Source organism: Oncorhynchus tshawytscha, linkage group LG12 (genome assembly GCF_018296145.1).
Source record: "Oncorhynchus tshawytscha isolate Ot180627B linkage group LG12, Otsh_v2.0, whole genome shotgun sequence".
Classification (NCBI taxonomy): Eukaryota; Metazoa; Chordata; class Actinopteri; order Salmoniformes; family Salmonidae; genus Oncorhynchus; species Oncorhynchus tshawytscha.
Window position 1 is genome coordinate 46,296,884 of NC_056440.1, and position 17,999 is coordinate 46,314,882.

At 42.7% G+C, this 17,999-nt stretch overlaps 2 protein-coding genes across 4 annotated transcripts in view; both read right to left on the reverse strand.

Annotated features, from left to right (window-relative positions):
• Positions 1-1,455: 1,455 nt before the first annotated feature.
• LOC112264153 (protein atonal homolog 1-like) lies at positions 1,456-2,604 on the reverse strand. The gene has a single exon (XM_024440727.2). It carries the CDS (start codon positions 2,602-2,604, stop codon positions 1,750-1,752), a length of 855 nt encoding a protein of 284 aa, XP_024296495.1. The 3' UTR covers positions 1,456-1,749.
• Positions 2,605-7,560: 4,956 nt separating this feature from the next.
• The window catches only part of LOC112263410 (glutamate receptor ionotropic, delta-2), a 542,976-nt gene continuing 532,537 nt past the window's right edge, over positions 7,561-17,999 (reverse strand). Inside the window, exons 16-17 of one of the 3 annotated variants that reach the window (XR_006084700.1) lie at positions 13,824-13,894; positions 9,935-10,019 (exon numbers count right to left, since the gene is read on the reverse strand). Coding sequence is in view for 2 of the 3 variants with exons in the window: in XM_024439586.2 (XP_024295354.2) it covers positions 9,591-10,019 (429 nt within the window). In the remaining variant the exon portion in view is untranslated. Of the gene's footprint in view, positions 10,020-11,861; positions 13,587-13,823; positions 13,895-17,999 lie in introns of those variants that run through there. The other 2 variants (XM_024439586.2, XM_042330707.1) reach the window with 2 other exon arrangements.

A 17,999-nucleotide genomic window follows, 5' to 3' on the forward strand; every position in this document is an offset into this window, starting at 1 on the left:
CAATAGCCTGAAATTAATGCAGACTCCGATTACAATTAATTGTATAAATGTCACCAGAACTCATGATTTTAATACTAGCCTAATCATTTTGAGAGAAGTGCCACTGTTGCTCTAAACACTCAAGTTAGAATGTATAATTGCTGGACCAGACACCCAAACATGGAGAGCGAGCGCTTTGAGGACACGCTGTTCAAAACATCGTTCACTTACATAAATTATCGGAATAATTGAGTGTCCATGCCTTTGATTGATTTGAGATATTTACATGAAGAGAATAAATAAGTATATATATTTTTTTACCTTCTGCTTCACCACATCAATGTCTTAACAATGTACTTTAACGATGGAATTAGCTTTCACCCAAGTGTGTTTGGCCTAAGTGGTTGGTTTTCTGAGCCTTCAAAGGATATGATGTATTTGCAAACTATTTAAATTATGATTGATTAAGGATTTGACACCATTTAACATATTTCAAGCCAACAATCAATATCCTACTTAATATGCATAGAATATGCAGGAAAAGGTGAGACAAAACCACAAGAAAATACAAATATATTAGCCTTATACACAAGATAAACCGAATGAACGTGAATATCCACAAGGTCACATAATTGGATTTTGTTTATAAATAAGGAAGTCAACCTGAAGTCGATTATGGTGGATAGAGTAATATTTTAAAATATATATAAAAAAATGACTCATCTAGAGACAGCATATTTATAAATGCATTTGAGATAAGAATAATAATAATAGCTTCATCATCACAAAGAAACATTTTATACCTGTGTTATTAGATCTTTACACTATGTTTCATAATTAATATCAGCAAAGCAGGCTATAAGTTAGTTAGAGTTAATATTCCCCTCATTCCCGCAAGTGGTTCTGCATGTCATGCAATGGAAAAAGATTCGTTAACATGGTCCTTCATGGAATAGTTGTATGACAGTTGTTATTTTGAAGTGTTGGATATGTATTTTCCTCGATTAGGATAGTATCAACTTATTGAAACACGAAACAACAGAAAATTATGGTTTTCAGTTTGCTTATTTTATTCTCAAAATCAAAAGAAAATTAACCAGTTAATGGTAAATCACTAGGTTTAGAAACATTTGAAATGACACATTCAATTGGAAAAACAATAGAACACAATTAGGAATAAATCAACTTAAATCATCCAATGAAAGCACAGACACATAAATTCATTTAAAGTGAAAAGCCAAAAAGAACAAAAAATGGCTAAATGAAATATTAAATTGGCGTTAGGCCTACTACTACTACAAAAAAACTGTTGTTCAATAACAAAGGTATGTTGCTCCAAGCCTCTGACTCGTGTTTTAAAGTGCGCATTGTTAACTTTAGAAGTCGCAAACAAATTAATACAGGGACATTTACAAACAAATAAACAATTAAATCATGAGCAGTGTGCTATATGGAAAATATAATTATAAAGGTCTGTACATAAATAATATCAGGCAAATTCTTGGAAGACGTTTTGTCCATGACGTGGGATTGGGAAAGCCCGTGGCAATGCTGCGCGCGACAGTCGACATGGCAAAGGGGTCTTTCCCTGGTCCCGAGGAGACGGTAAATGTAATTGGCAGAACCAAATTATCTGACATAAAATCATCTTTATCTAACAGTTGATCAAATATGACTCTCAAACCAAACAAAATGATTTTGGAAAGCAATCTATTATCGTATAAAATGTAGGCATATGCCAGCAGATATGATTGACACGATTTGAAAGTCTCAATATTTGTGAAGGTTGGAAAGCTTGAGTTCAGAGAGCTCATCTTCGCTCAGGAGCTCCATCTGCATCTCATCCGAGTCACTGAAATGGGAGTGCGGGGAGAACTCTCCGTCACTGCGGTTCGACTGGAGGGAGTCCTTTCTGCTCTCAGAGCTGGAACTGGGTGTCCCCGAGGGAGACCGCATTTCTTGCTCCATCAAAGTAGAGAACGAGCCGTCTTCGACTGGGAATGGGATCCCGTTAAGCTGGACCGGTAGCCCAATGCCTGCGTCCCTTTGGCAGGTGGAGGCGGAGGATCCCCGGGGACTCTCCGTGGCGGACAACAGGTCACACTTTGGCGAGTCCACACCGGGACCCTGGAGCAGGTCCGCCAGCGCGTTGATGTAGATCTGGGCCATCTGCAGGGTATCGTATTTGGAAAGCTTTTTGTCATTGTCGAAAGCAGGGATGACACTGCGCAGCTCGTCAAAGGCATGGTTCAAGCCATGCATCCGTCTCCTCTCCCGCGCATTGGCTGCCTGGCGCCTCACCTTCTGCACAACGTTACCGGGATTGGATGGAGCTCTCTGTCTGCCCTCCTCGGCGTTTACCGATCCCTTAAGCCGACACAAGTCCCGCACTTTGAGCGGACTATTGGAACTCTTTCTAAAATTTGGGCTGTGGCCGGATGTGGGGAACCCGCCTTCCAAGCTGGAGCTGGGCGAGTGCAGCAGGTAGTCGGCGTGTGCCGCACAGGTGCCAGACTGCATGGGAGCCAGCCAGGCGCGTGGGTCACTGCTGTCCATGAGTGCCAGACTTGATGGGTACTCGCTCTGCTCCCCCCTCTCCATTTTCGAGTGCTGCACCTCGCACATCTTTGCGCCTTTGCTCCATTCCTCAACACTGATAACATCCATTTAAAACTATATATAAAACTATAAATCAGGTGGCTTGGACTAAAAACTTAGCAAAATATAAAATGCTGTGAAGAACGTTTATTTTGCACACTGTGCTCGCACTATGTCGCGTGCAGGACTCCTTCTCTAGTGTCTCAAGGCGCGGCATCGCTTTAAAAAGCGGCACGCGCCTGGGAGCCCCCTTTCTCAGCTGGTCGCGTGGCGCTTTGACCAATAAGATCACTTGGGGCAGGCGCGTGTTGGCGACCAATGAGAAGTCTCGGAAAACCCGAGAGAGGTTATTATGCCAAGACTGTTTATGATAATGCCTCGGTTTAACTGTTTAACCGCACAAAGGGCAGTCCCTCAGGTCACACGCAGGGATATAGCTATATGGTTAGGAGTGTGGACAGCGCGAGCTTCAGCTCGTGGACTGTTTGAGGATGTCCATGCACCTGTCCAAAACCGCAGGCATGTCAATAACTTCTTTGGCTCCTGAAAAACATCTTCAATAGTAAAGACAGTCATTTCGAAATTGACAATGTAGGCCTATCCCACCGGATAAAAACTGCTTGAATCAACGTCATAGCACGTCATTTCAACCTCAAAAAATAAAATTGATGACAGTTCAATCAACGTGAAAAACGAATTGGATTTGCAAAAAGTCATCAATTTAAGGTAATTTCTTATTTTTTTTCACCCAACCTCACCTAACCTAAATCCAATGAAGTGGTGACATTTTTTGTTGATTTCACGATGAGTTCACTTTAGTTCACAACTCAACCAAATGTAAACTAGATGTTGAACTGAGGTCTGCGCCCAGTTGTATGCATCTCTTATAAGGGAGGACATAGGACTAAAATCCAGAATAGTGTAATTACAACCTAAATTTGTCAAACGAAAATGGATGATCATAAAGCCGTGTCATTAATCATCATCATCAAGTTCCTTGTGGCTATAGGGCCTTTCCTACATTTTGTCCCGGTTGTAAGTTGGTCAACAATGAAATAAAATGAGGTATAAGGCAAAACTTTTGAAATGCTGACAATATTTTCCATAAACAGTACCTTCAGAAAGTAGTCATGCCCCTTGACTTATTCCATATTTTGTTGTTACAGCTTGAATTCTAAATGGTTTAAATATATTTTCTTCTCTCTCACCCATCTACACACAATATTAAAATAATGATAGAGTGAAAACATGTTTATAGACATTTTAGCACATTTTTTGAACATCAAATATCTCATTTACATAAGTATTCACACCCCTGAGTCAATATATGCTAGAATCACCTTTGGCAGAGATTATAGCTGTGAGACTTTCTGTGGAAGTCTCCAAGAGCTTGCAGACCTGGATTGTACAATATTTTCCTATTATTCTTAAAAAAATATTAAAGCTCTGTCAAATTGGTTGTTTATCATTGCTAGACAACCATTTTCATGTCTTGCCAAAGTTGCCATAGATTTTCAAGCAGATTTAATTCAAAACTGTAACTCGGCAACTCAGGAACATTCACTGGCTTCTTGGTAAGCAACTCCAGTGTAGATTTGGCCTTATGTTTTAGGTTATTGTCCTGCTGAAAGATGAATTCATCTCACAGTGGCTTGGGGGAAGCAGACTGAATCAGGTTTTCCTCTAAGATTTTGCCTGTTCTTTGCTCCATTCCGTTTATTTTGTATCCTGAAAAACTCCCCAGTCCTTAACGATTAGAAGCATACCATAACATGATGCAGCATCACTATGCTTGAAAAATGGAGAGTAGTACTCAGTAATATTGGACTAGCCACAAATATAACACTTTGTATTCAGGAAAAAAACTGGATAGCTTTTTTTTTAGCAATATGTCTTTGTTGCAAACAGGATGAATGTTTTGAAATATTTTTTCTTCTGTACAGCCTTCCTCTCCTTTTCACTCTGTCAATTAGGTTAGTATTGTGGAGTAATTACAATGTTGTTGATGCATCCTCAGTTTTTGCCTATCACAGCTATTAAACTCTGTAAATGTTTTAAAGTCACCATTGGCCTCTTGGTGAAATCCCTGAGTGGTGTCTTTGCTCTCTGGCAACTACATTAGGAAGGACCCCTGTATCTTTGAAGTGACTGGTTGTATTGATACACCATCCAAAGTGTAATTAATAACTTCACCATGCTCTAAGGGATATTCAATGTCTGCTTTTATATTTTTACCCATCCACCAATAGGTGCCATTCCTTGCGAGGCATTGAAAAAGCTCCCTGGTCTCTGTGGGATGTTACATTGTATGTGTGGGGTACAGAGATGAGGTAGTTATTCAAAAGTCATGTTAAACGCTATTATTGCACACTGAGTGAGTCCATGCAACTTATTATGTGACTTGTTAAAGCCTATGTTTTACTTCTGAATTTATTTAGGATTGCTATAACAAAGTGGTTGAATATTTATGTGCTCAAGACATTTCAACTTTTCATTTTTAATTAATTTGTACAAATTTCGAAAAACCTAATTTCACTTTGATATTATGGGGTATTGTGTTTTGGCCAGTGACAAAACAAATCTTAATTTAATCTATTTTAAATGCAGGCTGTAACACAACAAAATCTGGAAAAAGTCAAGGGGTGTAGATACTTCAAGATCTGTAGCTCCCATGTCCAAAAATCTGCCTATGCGTGAATTTAACGTAACTTTTCCAGACTCATAGAAATTCAGAAATTAATTTACTCCACGAAAAGGGCGCCAACTAAGCAAAGAATATTCCATCCTGGTTCTAGGAACTGAAAACAGTTTGACCAAAGAACTCGGCTCATGGGGTTCGTGCTCATTGTCAATTCACCGATCCGCTCCTCCATTCTATGAATGTTAAGGCCATCTCGAGTTTCATTTTCTTTTGTACAGGTTCAAAACCTTTTGATCCGGTTTACGGAACGCCCTGTTGGTAAAAGAGCTTCACAGGGATCGGAAAGATGAGCAGGGGGCTCGACAGCGCTTTTACTGTCATAAGCAAGCGAGGAGGAAGTAGTGTGTGCGTTGAACAGTGCTGGGACAGTGACACCCGCAGCCCCCCGCCCCCCCCACCTTCTTATAGAATGAAAAGAACATTATATATCTAAACGAATTAAATATACAAATCATATGGATATCTCTAAGAATATGAGAAAATATTATAGGCTAGAAACTATTATCAAATAAAAGAATAGCCGTAAAGGCAACCAGATAGCCTATACGTAAAACCAGCCGCAATGTCACTTTCTGAACACTCAGTTATTAAAAGGAAAATAGACTAGGCTACTGAATAACAATATAAATAATAATGACAATAATTATTGAGAAAATTAAGTCATACAAATAAACACATAGCAGGAATGATTGAATAAGTTGTAACGTCTTTAGATATTATCTTATTCGAATGGCCATATGAGGTAGGCCTAAGGAAAAACGGAAATAATTGTAGCCTGTAAAAGACTATAGCCTACTGAAAGTTTAGCAATATCAAACATGTGAGACCAGCCCGTTCATGCAGGACAGCGGGCAACATCCTACAATTTCTGAGATTAAATTACATGAATCTTTTCACTTTTTATTCATGTATTCATAAGGCGTCGAGGCTTGGGGACTGGCGCCTAGGTCCGTCTCTCCACCTACAAGTGGCCGTCCAGTGAGCATGGAATGGCTCCTAAAGCAAACAACAGGTTGGATATTGTAGCTGTCGATTATTAAAATGTCGCATGCACAATGGCGACTCTATGTTCCATTCGACACGCTTGGGGGACTCTTTGGAAAATGGGCTCAAAATGTGAACCATTGGGGGCTTCCAGCGTGATGCAGTCTGCATGCTGCTCACCCCATTCCTGTCTCCGGGGAAACGAGGTGCACTGGAGGGATGCAGAAATAGGCTGATAATAAGAACACTACTACTACTAGTACTACTAGTACGACTACTACTACTACTACTAATAACAATAACGATAACAACAATAATCATAATAATAGCCTAATAAAAATAATGTATCTGTGTACCATTGGTATTTATTTACTTTGGAATTCTAAGGCCTTCTTGGAACAGCCAGACGTTGGATGATTAGGTGCCTTTTGTTTTTAGGCACAACTTTAGGCAATGGCAAGTGCATACCATGAAAAATAACCTTCATGTTTTAGTTTCATATTCCATTTTGTTTAATAAAGTCTCTATTATAAAATAATGTGCTGTACACACGTGCACGCACTCTCGCTCTCGCGCTTGCAATTCAATTCAAAGGGCTCTCTCTTTCTTCAGATCAGATAGCACAACATTGTCTACAAAATGGTTTCCAGTGAAACAGCGCCACATCCTGCTTAAAAATGAAACAACACAATTGCTTGAGTAATGATAGTTAGCCTACCATAAGATACCACTATTTTCAAACGCTGACATCCCCTTGATTAGATTCTTCACCATATTGTGAAGAACGAACAAAAAATGACTTTTACAAAACTGTAGTTTCAAAAGCTATTGGATGGTCTTTCACAGATACCATTTCAATACTCCCAGAGTTTCATAAAATGTACAGAATAATGTCTTCTGAGTTAACAAAAGCACCTCCTTTACACATAAACCAGCAAACCTGGTCCCAGTTAAGTTGTGCTCTCGCCTACACCTTATCACTCATTGTCACGCCAAACATAACAAGTGGTGGCATGATGGCACAAACAGACAGACTTTGACTTGCTTGGTATCTGATGTGCTCTCCCAACCCAGTAATGGGCCCAGCTGTTCCAAGAGGCAGTATCCTTATGTGTCATTGAAAGTGATGAAGACCACACTGGGATGAAGATTAACATAACCTAGAACCTGGGGAACCTCACTTATAAAACATTCACAGATTTGATCGTAAATTGTGCATACATAGAAATCGGAAAACTGAAACATCTTGACTGGCAAGGCCTACGCAGTCACAGCAAAGACTACAAAAACCATACCGCTGTAGAAAACAAGTTTATTAGACAAATTATACACAGAAAGCTTTGCCACTTGTAACAGAGGCCTCAGATTGTTCCGTTTGAATAATATGCAACACATATACAACAAAATAGGCCTATATTAAATACTGCACATTATAATCAGTTGAAAATTGATCAAGTAATCCTGTACGTTCTATGTATGAAATAAAACATGTCACGGGCATAGCAAGTTGTGCATGCTTCTTTTTAAGAACTTGCCTCCTCTGTTATTAACCAGCAAATCAAAATGAACTCAAGATGACATGAGAAAGCTTATGTGTGGGCTGGAACTGAGGGAAACCAAATGTATAGGGTGACTGCTAACTCGATGCTCATATGATATATTATTATTATTTTTTAAACAAATATAGCATCAACATGTAAAATATACATATTTCATAATGTGTCTGTCATTAATAGTAAATAAAATGTCTTTAAACATTTTCTGTGTCCTATTGTCATTCAATAGCCATACTGTAGCTTAAGAAAAGGACATCTAGAATGCTTGCATCAAACACTGCTTCGGTTCTCTACGCACAACATTTGCGGTTTAGTCTTAAGATAACAAACTGAAAGCTCATTCTAAACAACAAACATTATTAAATATTAATACAGTGTTAGTGAAAAGGTTAGTTTCCACTTTTCCCTTCACAAAATATTGTTTTTTTTTGACCCCCTCCCCCCAAACTGCACCTAAATGGCCTCATTTAAACAATTGGCACTTTTAAAAAAGTTAGATAAACAGTACCCTTAACATTTAAGAAATGAAGAAAGATCTTTCAAAATGAATGCCATCAGCTCTACAGTTCCAATGGCAAGAAATCCTGTTGAAGCAGGAAACTGGCAAGGTGAAGCCAGCCTGCAATGATATGGCTTGTACTGTGGATGTTATCTGAAAGGGGTTCTCCTCACTCTGAGCTCAACTGTTTGCCCTTACAGGTACACAACAGTCAGTTAGTGGACTGGAGAATGAAATGCGACTTTTTTTCTGACTGAGCCCTGGTAGAAATACAAATTAGGTTTAAAAAAAACGTTTTTTGAATATGATTAATGATGCAAACCAGAGTAAGACTATAGCAGTCATTTAGCGCTTTTCAAAATTGGTAGAAAAAAAAACAATGAGACAGCTCCAAACATTTTTTTTTGTGTGACTTTCTCACCAAACACATTCCACGGATTGAAATAGATTTTCAAAGCAAATTCAATAAAATACATACAATAGCCTCAGCTGCTTTTTAAAAGTCCTTTTTCTGTTGTCTTTTATCTTATATTTTCAGTTCCTTTTTGTCCATCTATGCATCTCTCAAGTGTTTGTTTAGAGGCTGAGGCGCTCACCTTGAAATAGAGAGCACAGTACAGGTGAGAAAAAAATATCCAAACTACATACAATCAAATACAGGTCAATGGGCACTGGTACAGTGCAGTGGAATTGATGGAGCCTTATGTGCACAAAAATGACGAAGCGTGCCCAAAGCTCAGACAGTGAGGTCTCAGTCTGCAGGGCAGTGGAGCCAATGGACACCCATTTTGGTGCAGATTTCAGATTTGGAGTACAGGCATTGATGATCAACACCAGAGAACTGAGTGGGATGGAGTCCCATATGGTGAAAGGCAAAGACAAGAACATCCTTCAAATGAGCATAGGGTTGTTGCCGATTTGTAGATCTCAAGAACAGAAAAGTGTTTTCTGTTGTAAAAAACAAATACATATCCTCCTTGTTGGGTCCAAAATCTTCTTCAGAAAGGCAGTCCTCAAATGCCATGTAACGAAAAAGAGAAAACAGAGCCCCGTCACACCCAAAAGATCCCTAGACAACCATGAGAAAGATGACAATAAAGCAAATATTCAAGTCCCGACCTCTCACCACCAGGTTTCAGCAGCAAAACCCCCACCAAACAAAAGCAAAGCCCCTCAAAAAAATCAGAACTGAAAAAGATTCCTATGTACATAGATTTTTTTGAGTGCGTTTAATTTCATCTTTCTCTCGCTGTGCGGCCTACTCCTTCTCGCCTCATATGGACGTGCCCCGGTCTGGGTCGTTGCCGTAGCCGAAGTTGGGCTGGGGAGTGGGCTGGTAGGGTATGGAGGACATAGTCTTGATAGGGCTGCGGAAGAAGCCTCCGTTGGGGGCTCTCTGCCTGAAGGGCCCCCCAGTCCGGTGGTCCTGCACGGGACCAAAGGCGAAGCCCTGTTGGGCCTTGGCAGACAGGCTGCGGCTGAGGGTCTGGATCTGCTCGGGGATGAAGGTGGTAGTGGTGATGTGCGTGTTTCGGAAGTCGCTGATCTGCTCCAGGGCCTGCCGGTTGGCCGGCATAGAGTCCATGTCCAGTGGCGTCAGGTCAATGGAGGAGGTGGAGAACTGTTTGTGGGGGCTGTCGTCCTCTGTGCACAGGCTGTTAACCCGGCGGTGAAGGTGTTCCAGGTCGATCTCCTTATCATCCTGCAGGGGGGGACAGGGTGTGCAGGAAAGGGGGCGAGGGGAGAGAGAGAGGTGGCGGAGGACAGGGTCAAAGGAGAGTGAGGATAAAAGGGGGAGAAGGAGGAGGGAGAGGAAAATGAGTGAAGGTTGTTAAAGGAGAAAAGTAGGAAAGGAGAAAGTGACGGAACGGTGAGGTGATTGAAGAGGGATGCATGAGTATGGTTGTCGATTGAGGAGTAGTGAGGACATCCATTGAGGGAGATCAGGGAAAAAAGTCAGAGGAGAGAAGGAGGAAACGAGGATTGATGAGCGAGGAGGAGAAGAGACCAATAGAGATTGATAAACACAGAGGAAAATAGACAAAGATGGAGTGACAGTGAGATGAAGTAAGTGTGAGATGGGATTGAAGTGATGGGCCGAAAGGGATAGGTGGGCCGAAAGGGATAGGTGGGGTAAGGTAAGGAGGTAAGGTAAGGTAAGGAGAGGTAGGTAGGGACAGAGAAGTCTGAGCTGCAGTAAGGAGAACACACAAACAGACATACAGTTTGGAGAACAAGTATTTGATACACTGCCGATTTTGCAGGTTTTCCTATTTACAAAGCATGTAGAGGTATGTAATTTAAAAAAATCATAGGTACGCTTCAACTGTGAGAGACGAAATCTAAAACAAATATCCTTCAGGTTTCGGGGCTGTCGCTGGGCAATACGGACTTTCAGCTCCCTCCAAAGATTTTCTATTGGGTTCAGGTCTGGAGACCGGCTAGGCCACTCCAGGACCTTGAGATGCTTCTTACGGAGCCACCCCTTAGTTGCCCTGGCTATGTGTTTCTGGTCGTTGTCATGCTGGAAGACCCAGCCTCAACCCATCTTCAATGCTCTTACTGAGGGAAGGAGGTTGTTGGCCAAGATCTCGCGATACATGGCCCCATCCCTTCTCCCCTCAATACGGTGCAATCGTCCTGTCTCCTTTGCAGAAAAGCATCCCCAAAGAATGATGTTTCCACCTCCATGCTTCATGGTTGGGATGGTGTTCTTGGGGTTGTACTCATCTTTCTTCTTCCTCCAAACACGGCGAGTGGAGTTTAGACCAAAAAGCTATATTTTTGTCTCATCAGACCACATGACCTTCTCCCATTCCTCCTCTGGATCATCCAGATGGTCATTGGCAAATTTCAGACGGGCCTGGACATGCGCTGGCTTGCGTGCGCTGCCAGCGCATGGATTTTAATCCATGACAGCCTAGTGTGTTACTAATGGTTCTCTTTGAGACTGGTCACAGCTCTCTTCAGGTCATTGACAATGTCCTGCCGTGTAGTTCTGGGCTGATCCCTCACCTTCCTCATGATCATTGATGCCCCACGAAGTGAGATCTTGCATGGAGCCCCAGACCGAGGGTGATTGACCGTCATCTTGAACTTCTTCCATTTTCTAATAATTGTGCCAACAGTTGTTGCCTTCTCACCAAGCTGCTTGCCTATTGTCCTGTAGCCCATCCCAGCCTTGTGCAGGTCTACAATTTTATCCCTGATGTCCTTACACAGCTCTCTAGTCTTGGCCATTGTGGAGAGGTTGGTCTGTTTGATTGAGTGTGTAGACAGGTGTCTTTTATACAGCTAACGAGTTCAAACAGGTGCAGTTAATACAGGTAATGAGTGGAGAACAGGAGGGCTTCTTAAAGAAAAACTAACAGGTCTGTGAGAGCCCAAATTCTTACTGGTTGGTAGGTGATCAAATACTTATGTCATGCAATAAAATGCAAATGAATTACTTAAAAATCACACAATGTGATTTTCTGGATTTTTGCTTTAGATTCCGTCTCTCACAGTTGAAGTGTACCCATGATAAACAATTACAGACCTCTACATGCTTTGTAAGTAGGAAAACCTGCAACATAGGCAGTGTATCAAATACTTGTTCTCCCCACTGTATATCTCCAGGGTCTACAGGGGGTTGCAGCTCCTCTGGAATCCAAACACACACACCGCTAAAGGCAACGTGCTGTTAGATTTGAGCATGCCATGCCGAACAACCAATCAAGCATTAATATGGTCTTATTAATTACTGACCGCTCCTTATGGAGCAAGTCGGCGAGAAAATAGATTACAAATGCGACACAAGGGTCAGATTAGGATTCAGTCATTTGTTTTTGCAACATGTTGCAACGTTGTCGCGTAGGCATTAAATGTGTGCAGATGCTTACATTTACACACTAGTTAAAGTGCAAGGTAGCTACATGTATTTAATGACTGGTTTTGTGAATACAGTTGGAGGGGAAAGGGGTTTACCCATCTTTCCCATATGTGATACAGACATATAAATAGCACTACTACATCCACATAAAATGATTGGTTCACATCTTTGTGATGGTCACACTCAGAGAGGAGTTTCATGCTTGTGCTGAGAGGAAAGATGCAAGATGATTGTGTCCCTTGTGGGGGAACAGGGAGTGGGGTACCGTTGGATGGAGGTGGAGGAACACATAGCGCTTACTCCATTTTGGGAGAGGGCATCCCCGGTGGTGGGTACAAACACAGAGTCACTGACAGAGCTACTGACCATGTGGAGTGGAGGGGGGTCTTGCCCCGGGTTACCCTCTCCATCTCAGAGGGGGAGGGGGCAGGAGGGGGTACTGTTTGTGGTGATCTGTTCATGCCACACACCCAGGAGTGGGGGGGATTGAGGAAGGAGGGGTGGTTGAAAGTAAAGGAACGAGGAAGGAGGTGGTGAGAGAAAAACAGTGAGTGACAGAGGGCCAGTCAGTTGACTGCTAGAGCCAGTTCACCTTATGGGTAACTACCGTACGACGAGAGGACCGGCCTGTTGGATCAACTGAAGAGTGTTACGTGTAGTAGCATTTTGCTAACACACAAAGCAAAATACAAGACAGAGTTAACAAGTGTTCTAAGCGATTGGCCTCTGTTTCAATCAGATGTGTAGGCTTCCATTTTGGGGGGGAATTCATTCACGTTTGAGGGGCTCACTTTCATTCATATGAATTGAAATGTACAGATTTACACTGCAGACCTTAGCTAAACATACATTTCTATAGAGCATAACACGCACCTGTTAACCCATTACATGACTGCACACCTAACCGTATTACGCTTGGTCGGCGAGAGCATGCTGCAAGCCCTCTAGTGGAGGAAAGGCATCATAGCTCACATGTTGGCAGGCGGTGCCAGTGACTAGAAATGTCACCAATGCGATAGTTTTGTTGTTGTCAGCAGAAAAGCAATAAATATGACAATCTGGGTTGTAATTCCACAACCGAATGGTTTGAGTTAGCTCTAACAAGAATTTCACAGCATCCGCTCCTATTTAAAGCTTCTGTCATAGGTATAACCTGGAGGTGGGAGGAGAGGCAGCGAAAGAGGTCATTCTTATTTTAGGGACGAGTTGGGAGGGATCGTCGTTGGGTTCAACCCTGTGCTGGACGATCAAGGCACACGGGATGTCACAGCATGCGGGTGACTGGGGATAATGGGGGGAGGGGGCAGTCCTGAGAGTGGTGAGGGGGATGTCGTGATGGGTGTCATGTTGGTGGTGGCACGGTTCAGCTTGCCTGGCGGAAGTGCCATCAGCCTGTGTCTGTGTATGTGTGTTTGTGGGTGTTTGTGCAAGGACAGAGAGACAGTGGCAGACAGACGTACACAAGGACAGAGAAAGGATGAGAGCAGGCAAATGGGAGGATGAAGGAGGGATTTTGTCGGAGGAGAGGCGGGGGTGAGTAGAAAAGACAGCACAGTCAGCCCATACAAACACACACACAAACGCTCTGTGGGTTTTTTTTTTTTTACGTCCGAGGAGGAGCCTTCGAAGATATACCTGGAAGGGTGAAAAATGGCATTTTGTATTGCTCTCCCTCGCCCGCTTTACCCTCAACACAGTGTACTTATCTACAAAACAAAACCAAAAGGGAATGAGAGCTTCAGCCAGCAGGGACAGTAAATCAGACATGATCAAACATTTTGTGCTCAACATTGTGAACAAAGTGGCCGTTCATTGTGTGTAGTGTCCAATACTCCTTAGCCACCCTCTCTTCCTTTATCATTACACACGGTATATAGCAAGACAGATTAACCACCCACCACCCAAACGACTCCAAGTAACATCAACATCTGTGGTACATGTATATAGCCACAGAAGCACAGTCATACCATATAGCAGCAAAGGAGATACATTGGTGAACAGAGGATAAGGATTTATGGTAGTATTGCCTTTGTGCTATTGTATAACTGCCCTGTACTGTGCCATGTATTTTACGTTTTGTGTGGACCCCAGGAAGAGTACCTGCTGAATGAGTAACAGCTAATAGGGATCCCAATAAACTTAACTAAACTGGTTAAAAGACACAGTGGGCCATACTGTGTGTAGCCTATATTACTTTTGTGCCTATGAACAAGGGACCTATCCCAACACTAACATGAACTAATGTATGTGCTAGATATGTCAAAATGCATCTGGCAATCTGTTTGTGTTGGAAATGAATCCTGCAACATTGAAGGATTGAAATGCTTTCATTTAAGAGACCCCCAAACACCACAATCCTATATCTGCTTGGAGGGTAGAGTTTAGCAAAGCCTCATTGGAGTTTGTGACCAGTAGTAGAGGACTAACTCTACTGAACTCTATTCATCACATGGATGCCTCATCACCGTGTTAATCATTACACAACACATCCCACAACACAACAAAACACAACACAGAGACGCAACACAGAAACACTAACAGTGATCACATAGAAGCAGAGGCCTGAACAGGGACAGGCCTCTAAAACATTGGGATGAACAGAATGCAGCATTCATGTAACAGGAGGAAAACAGAGATACAAACGCAGCTCGTCCCCAGGAAGCTAATGTGGCTTTGGGTTGGAGCTCAGTGGGAGCTGTGTGTTTGTGGACCGTGAGTGTGTGTGTGTGTGTTTGTTCCCATAGAGTAATAATACATTATTATGATTATTTCTATTGTTGAATCTTTAGGTGACACATTTTTTCTGATCGCAACTGATGAAGGAAAAGGAGAATGGAAGTACTGGAAATCATCAAGGCGTTATGCAAAACGGACAACAAATGGGACAGCTTACAGGGAGAGACAGCCTACAGGGAGGAGGTGAGGGCTCTGGGAGTGTGGTGCCTGGAAAACAACCTCTCACTCAACGTCAACATAACAAAGGAGATGGTCGTGGACTTCAGGAGACAGCGGAAGGTGCACCCCCCTATCTACATCGACGGGACCGCAGCGGAGTAGGTGGAAAGCTCCTTGGCATATACAATTGTGGCTAAAAGTTTTGAGAATGACACAAATATTAATTTTGTGTTTGTATGATGGCAATTTGCATATACTCCAGAATGTTATGAAGAGTTTTCAGATGAATTGCAATTAATTGCAAAGTCCCTCTTCGCCATGCAAATGAACTCAATCCCCAAAAAACATTTCCACTGCATTTCAGCCCTGCCACAAAAGGACCAGCTGACATCATGTCAGTGATTCTCTCATTAACACAGGTGTGAGTGTTGACGAGGACAAGGCTGGAAATCACTCTGTCATGCTGATTGAGTTCGAATAACAGACTCTAAGCTTCAAACGGAGGGTGGTGCTTGGAATCATTATTCTTCCTCTGTCATCCATGGTTACCTGCAAGGAAACACGTGCTGTCATCATTTCTGTGCACAAAAATGGCTTCACAGGCAAGGATATTGCTGCCAGTAAGATTGCACCTAAATCAACCATTTATCGGATCATCAAGAACTTCAAGGAGAGCGGTTCAATTGTTGTGAAGAAGGCTTCTGGGCGCCCAAGAAATTCCAGCAAGCGCCAGAAAAGTATCCTAAAGTTGATTCAGCTGCGGGATCAAGGCACCACCAGTACAGAGTTTGCTCAGGAATGGCAGCAGGCAGGAGTGATTGCATCTGCATGCACAGTGAGGCGAAGACTTTTGGAGGATGGCCTGGTGTCAAGAAGGGCAGGAAAGAAGGCACTTCCTCCAGAAAAAACATCAGGGACAGACTGATATTCTGCAAAAGGTACAGGGATTGGACTGCTGAGGACTGGGGTAAAGTCATTTTCTCTGATGAATCCCCTTTCCAATTGTTTGGGGCATCCGGAAAAAAGCTTGTCCGGAGAAGACAAGGCGAGCGCTACCATCAGTCCTATGTCATGCCAACAGTAAAGCATCCTGAGACCATTCATGTGTGGGGTTGCTTCTCAGGGAGTGGGCTCACTCACAATTTTGCCTAAGAACACAGCCATGAATAAAGAATGGTACCAACACATCCTCCAAGAGCAACTTCTCCCAACTATCCAGGAAAAGTTTGGTGACGAACAATGCCTTTTCCAGTATGATGGAGCACCTTGCCATGAGGCAAAAGTGATAACTAAGTGGCTCGGGGGGACAAAACATTGATATTTTGGGTCCATGGCCAGGAAACTCCCCAGACCTTAATCCCATTGAGAACTTGTGGTCAATCCTCAAGAGGCGGGTGTACAAACAAAAACCCACAAATTCTGACAAAATCCAAGCATTGATTATGCAAGAATGGGCTGCCATCAGTCAGGATGTGGCCCAGAAGTTAATTGACAGCATGCCAGGGTGGATTGCAGAGTCCTTGAAAGAGAAGGCAAAACATTGCACATATTGACTCTTTGCATCAATTTCATGTAATTGTCAGTAAAAGCCTTTGATACTTCAGCATTCCATAATAACATCTGACAAAAATATCTAAAGGCACTGAGGCAGCAGACTTTGTGAAAATTAATATTTGTGTCATTCTCAAAACCTTTGGTCACGACTGTACATCACTAAGAAACTGAAATGGACCACCCACACAGACAGTATGGTGAAAAAGGCACAACAGAGCCTCTTCAACCTCAGGAGGCTAAAGAATTTGGCTTGTCACCTAAAACCCTCACAAAACTTTACAGGTGCACAATTGAAAGCATCCTGTCGGGCTGTATCACCGCCTGGTATGGCAACTGCACCGCCCGCAACCGCAAGGCTCTCCAGAGGGTGGTGTGGTCTGCCGAATGCATTACCGGGGGCAATCTACCCGCCGTCCAGGACACCTACAGCACCGGTTGTCACAGGAAGGCCAAAAAGATCATCAAGGACATCAACCACCCGAGCCACTGCCTGTTCATCCCGCTGTCATCCAGAAGGCGAGGTCAGTACAGGTGCAAAGTACAGGTTTCATTCAAAGAGGAACACTGGCTTAATTGCGACAAGCCTAATGCGATTGATATCATACTACTGATAGCAGCTGTGACATTACTCAGTGTTTGTTGGTCTGTGTATGCTTGTATGCACATTGTAAGCTTGTTGTATGTCTGTCTGTGTGTGAGCGAGCTAGGGAGCAGTCCTTACAGTACATAGTTCACTACTTTTGACCATATGGTTTCAAGCCCTGGTCGAAAGTAGTGCACTATAAAGGAAATAGGGTTCCATTTGGGACGAAGCCTATATTGAGGACTGGAGAGAAGGGATATTCCTAATGAGAAAGGGCAGTAGTGCAGTATATTGAGGAAGCTGATGGCTCCTAGTGATATCCTCTTGACTGCAGACACACTGGGTCACTCTGACACACTGCACCGGGCCCAGCAGGATGTGACCTCACCACCACCACCCTGCCGACCGTAACCACGGTCCATAAGCACAGTCCCCAGCGTCACTGTGGGCCATGGGCAGGGTGAAGTGTAGGGCTCAACTAAACAACATGGCTAAGACACCACTACTTTCACCATGGCAGCTTTAGGCTACCACTACAACTCTTGGATTCCGTAAATGGTATGGAGTTCAAAGTTTATAATACAGCACTCTATATCCAGATTTATGTGAATTAGCCAAATCAGTTCAATATTCAAAGAGGATGAGGGCTCGCAACAGATCACTACTACCCAGCTTTTTACAAAACTCACTCTTTAAAATCAATACCATGCAAATATGATTTTTTTGAACAATGCAACCAATATCCATGCAGTACCTAACCAAAGTAAAGGGCAATTTTG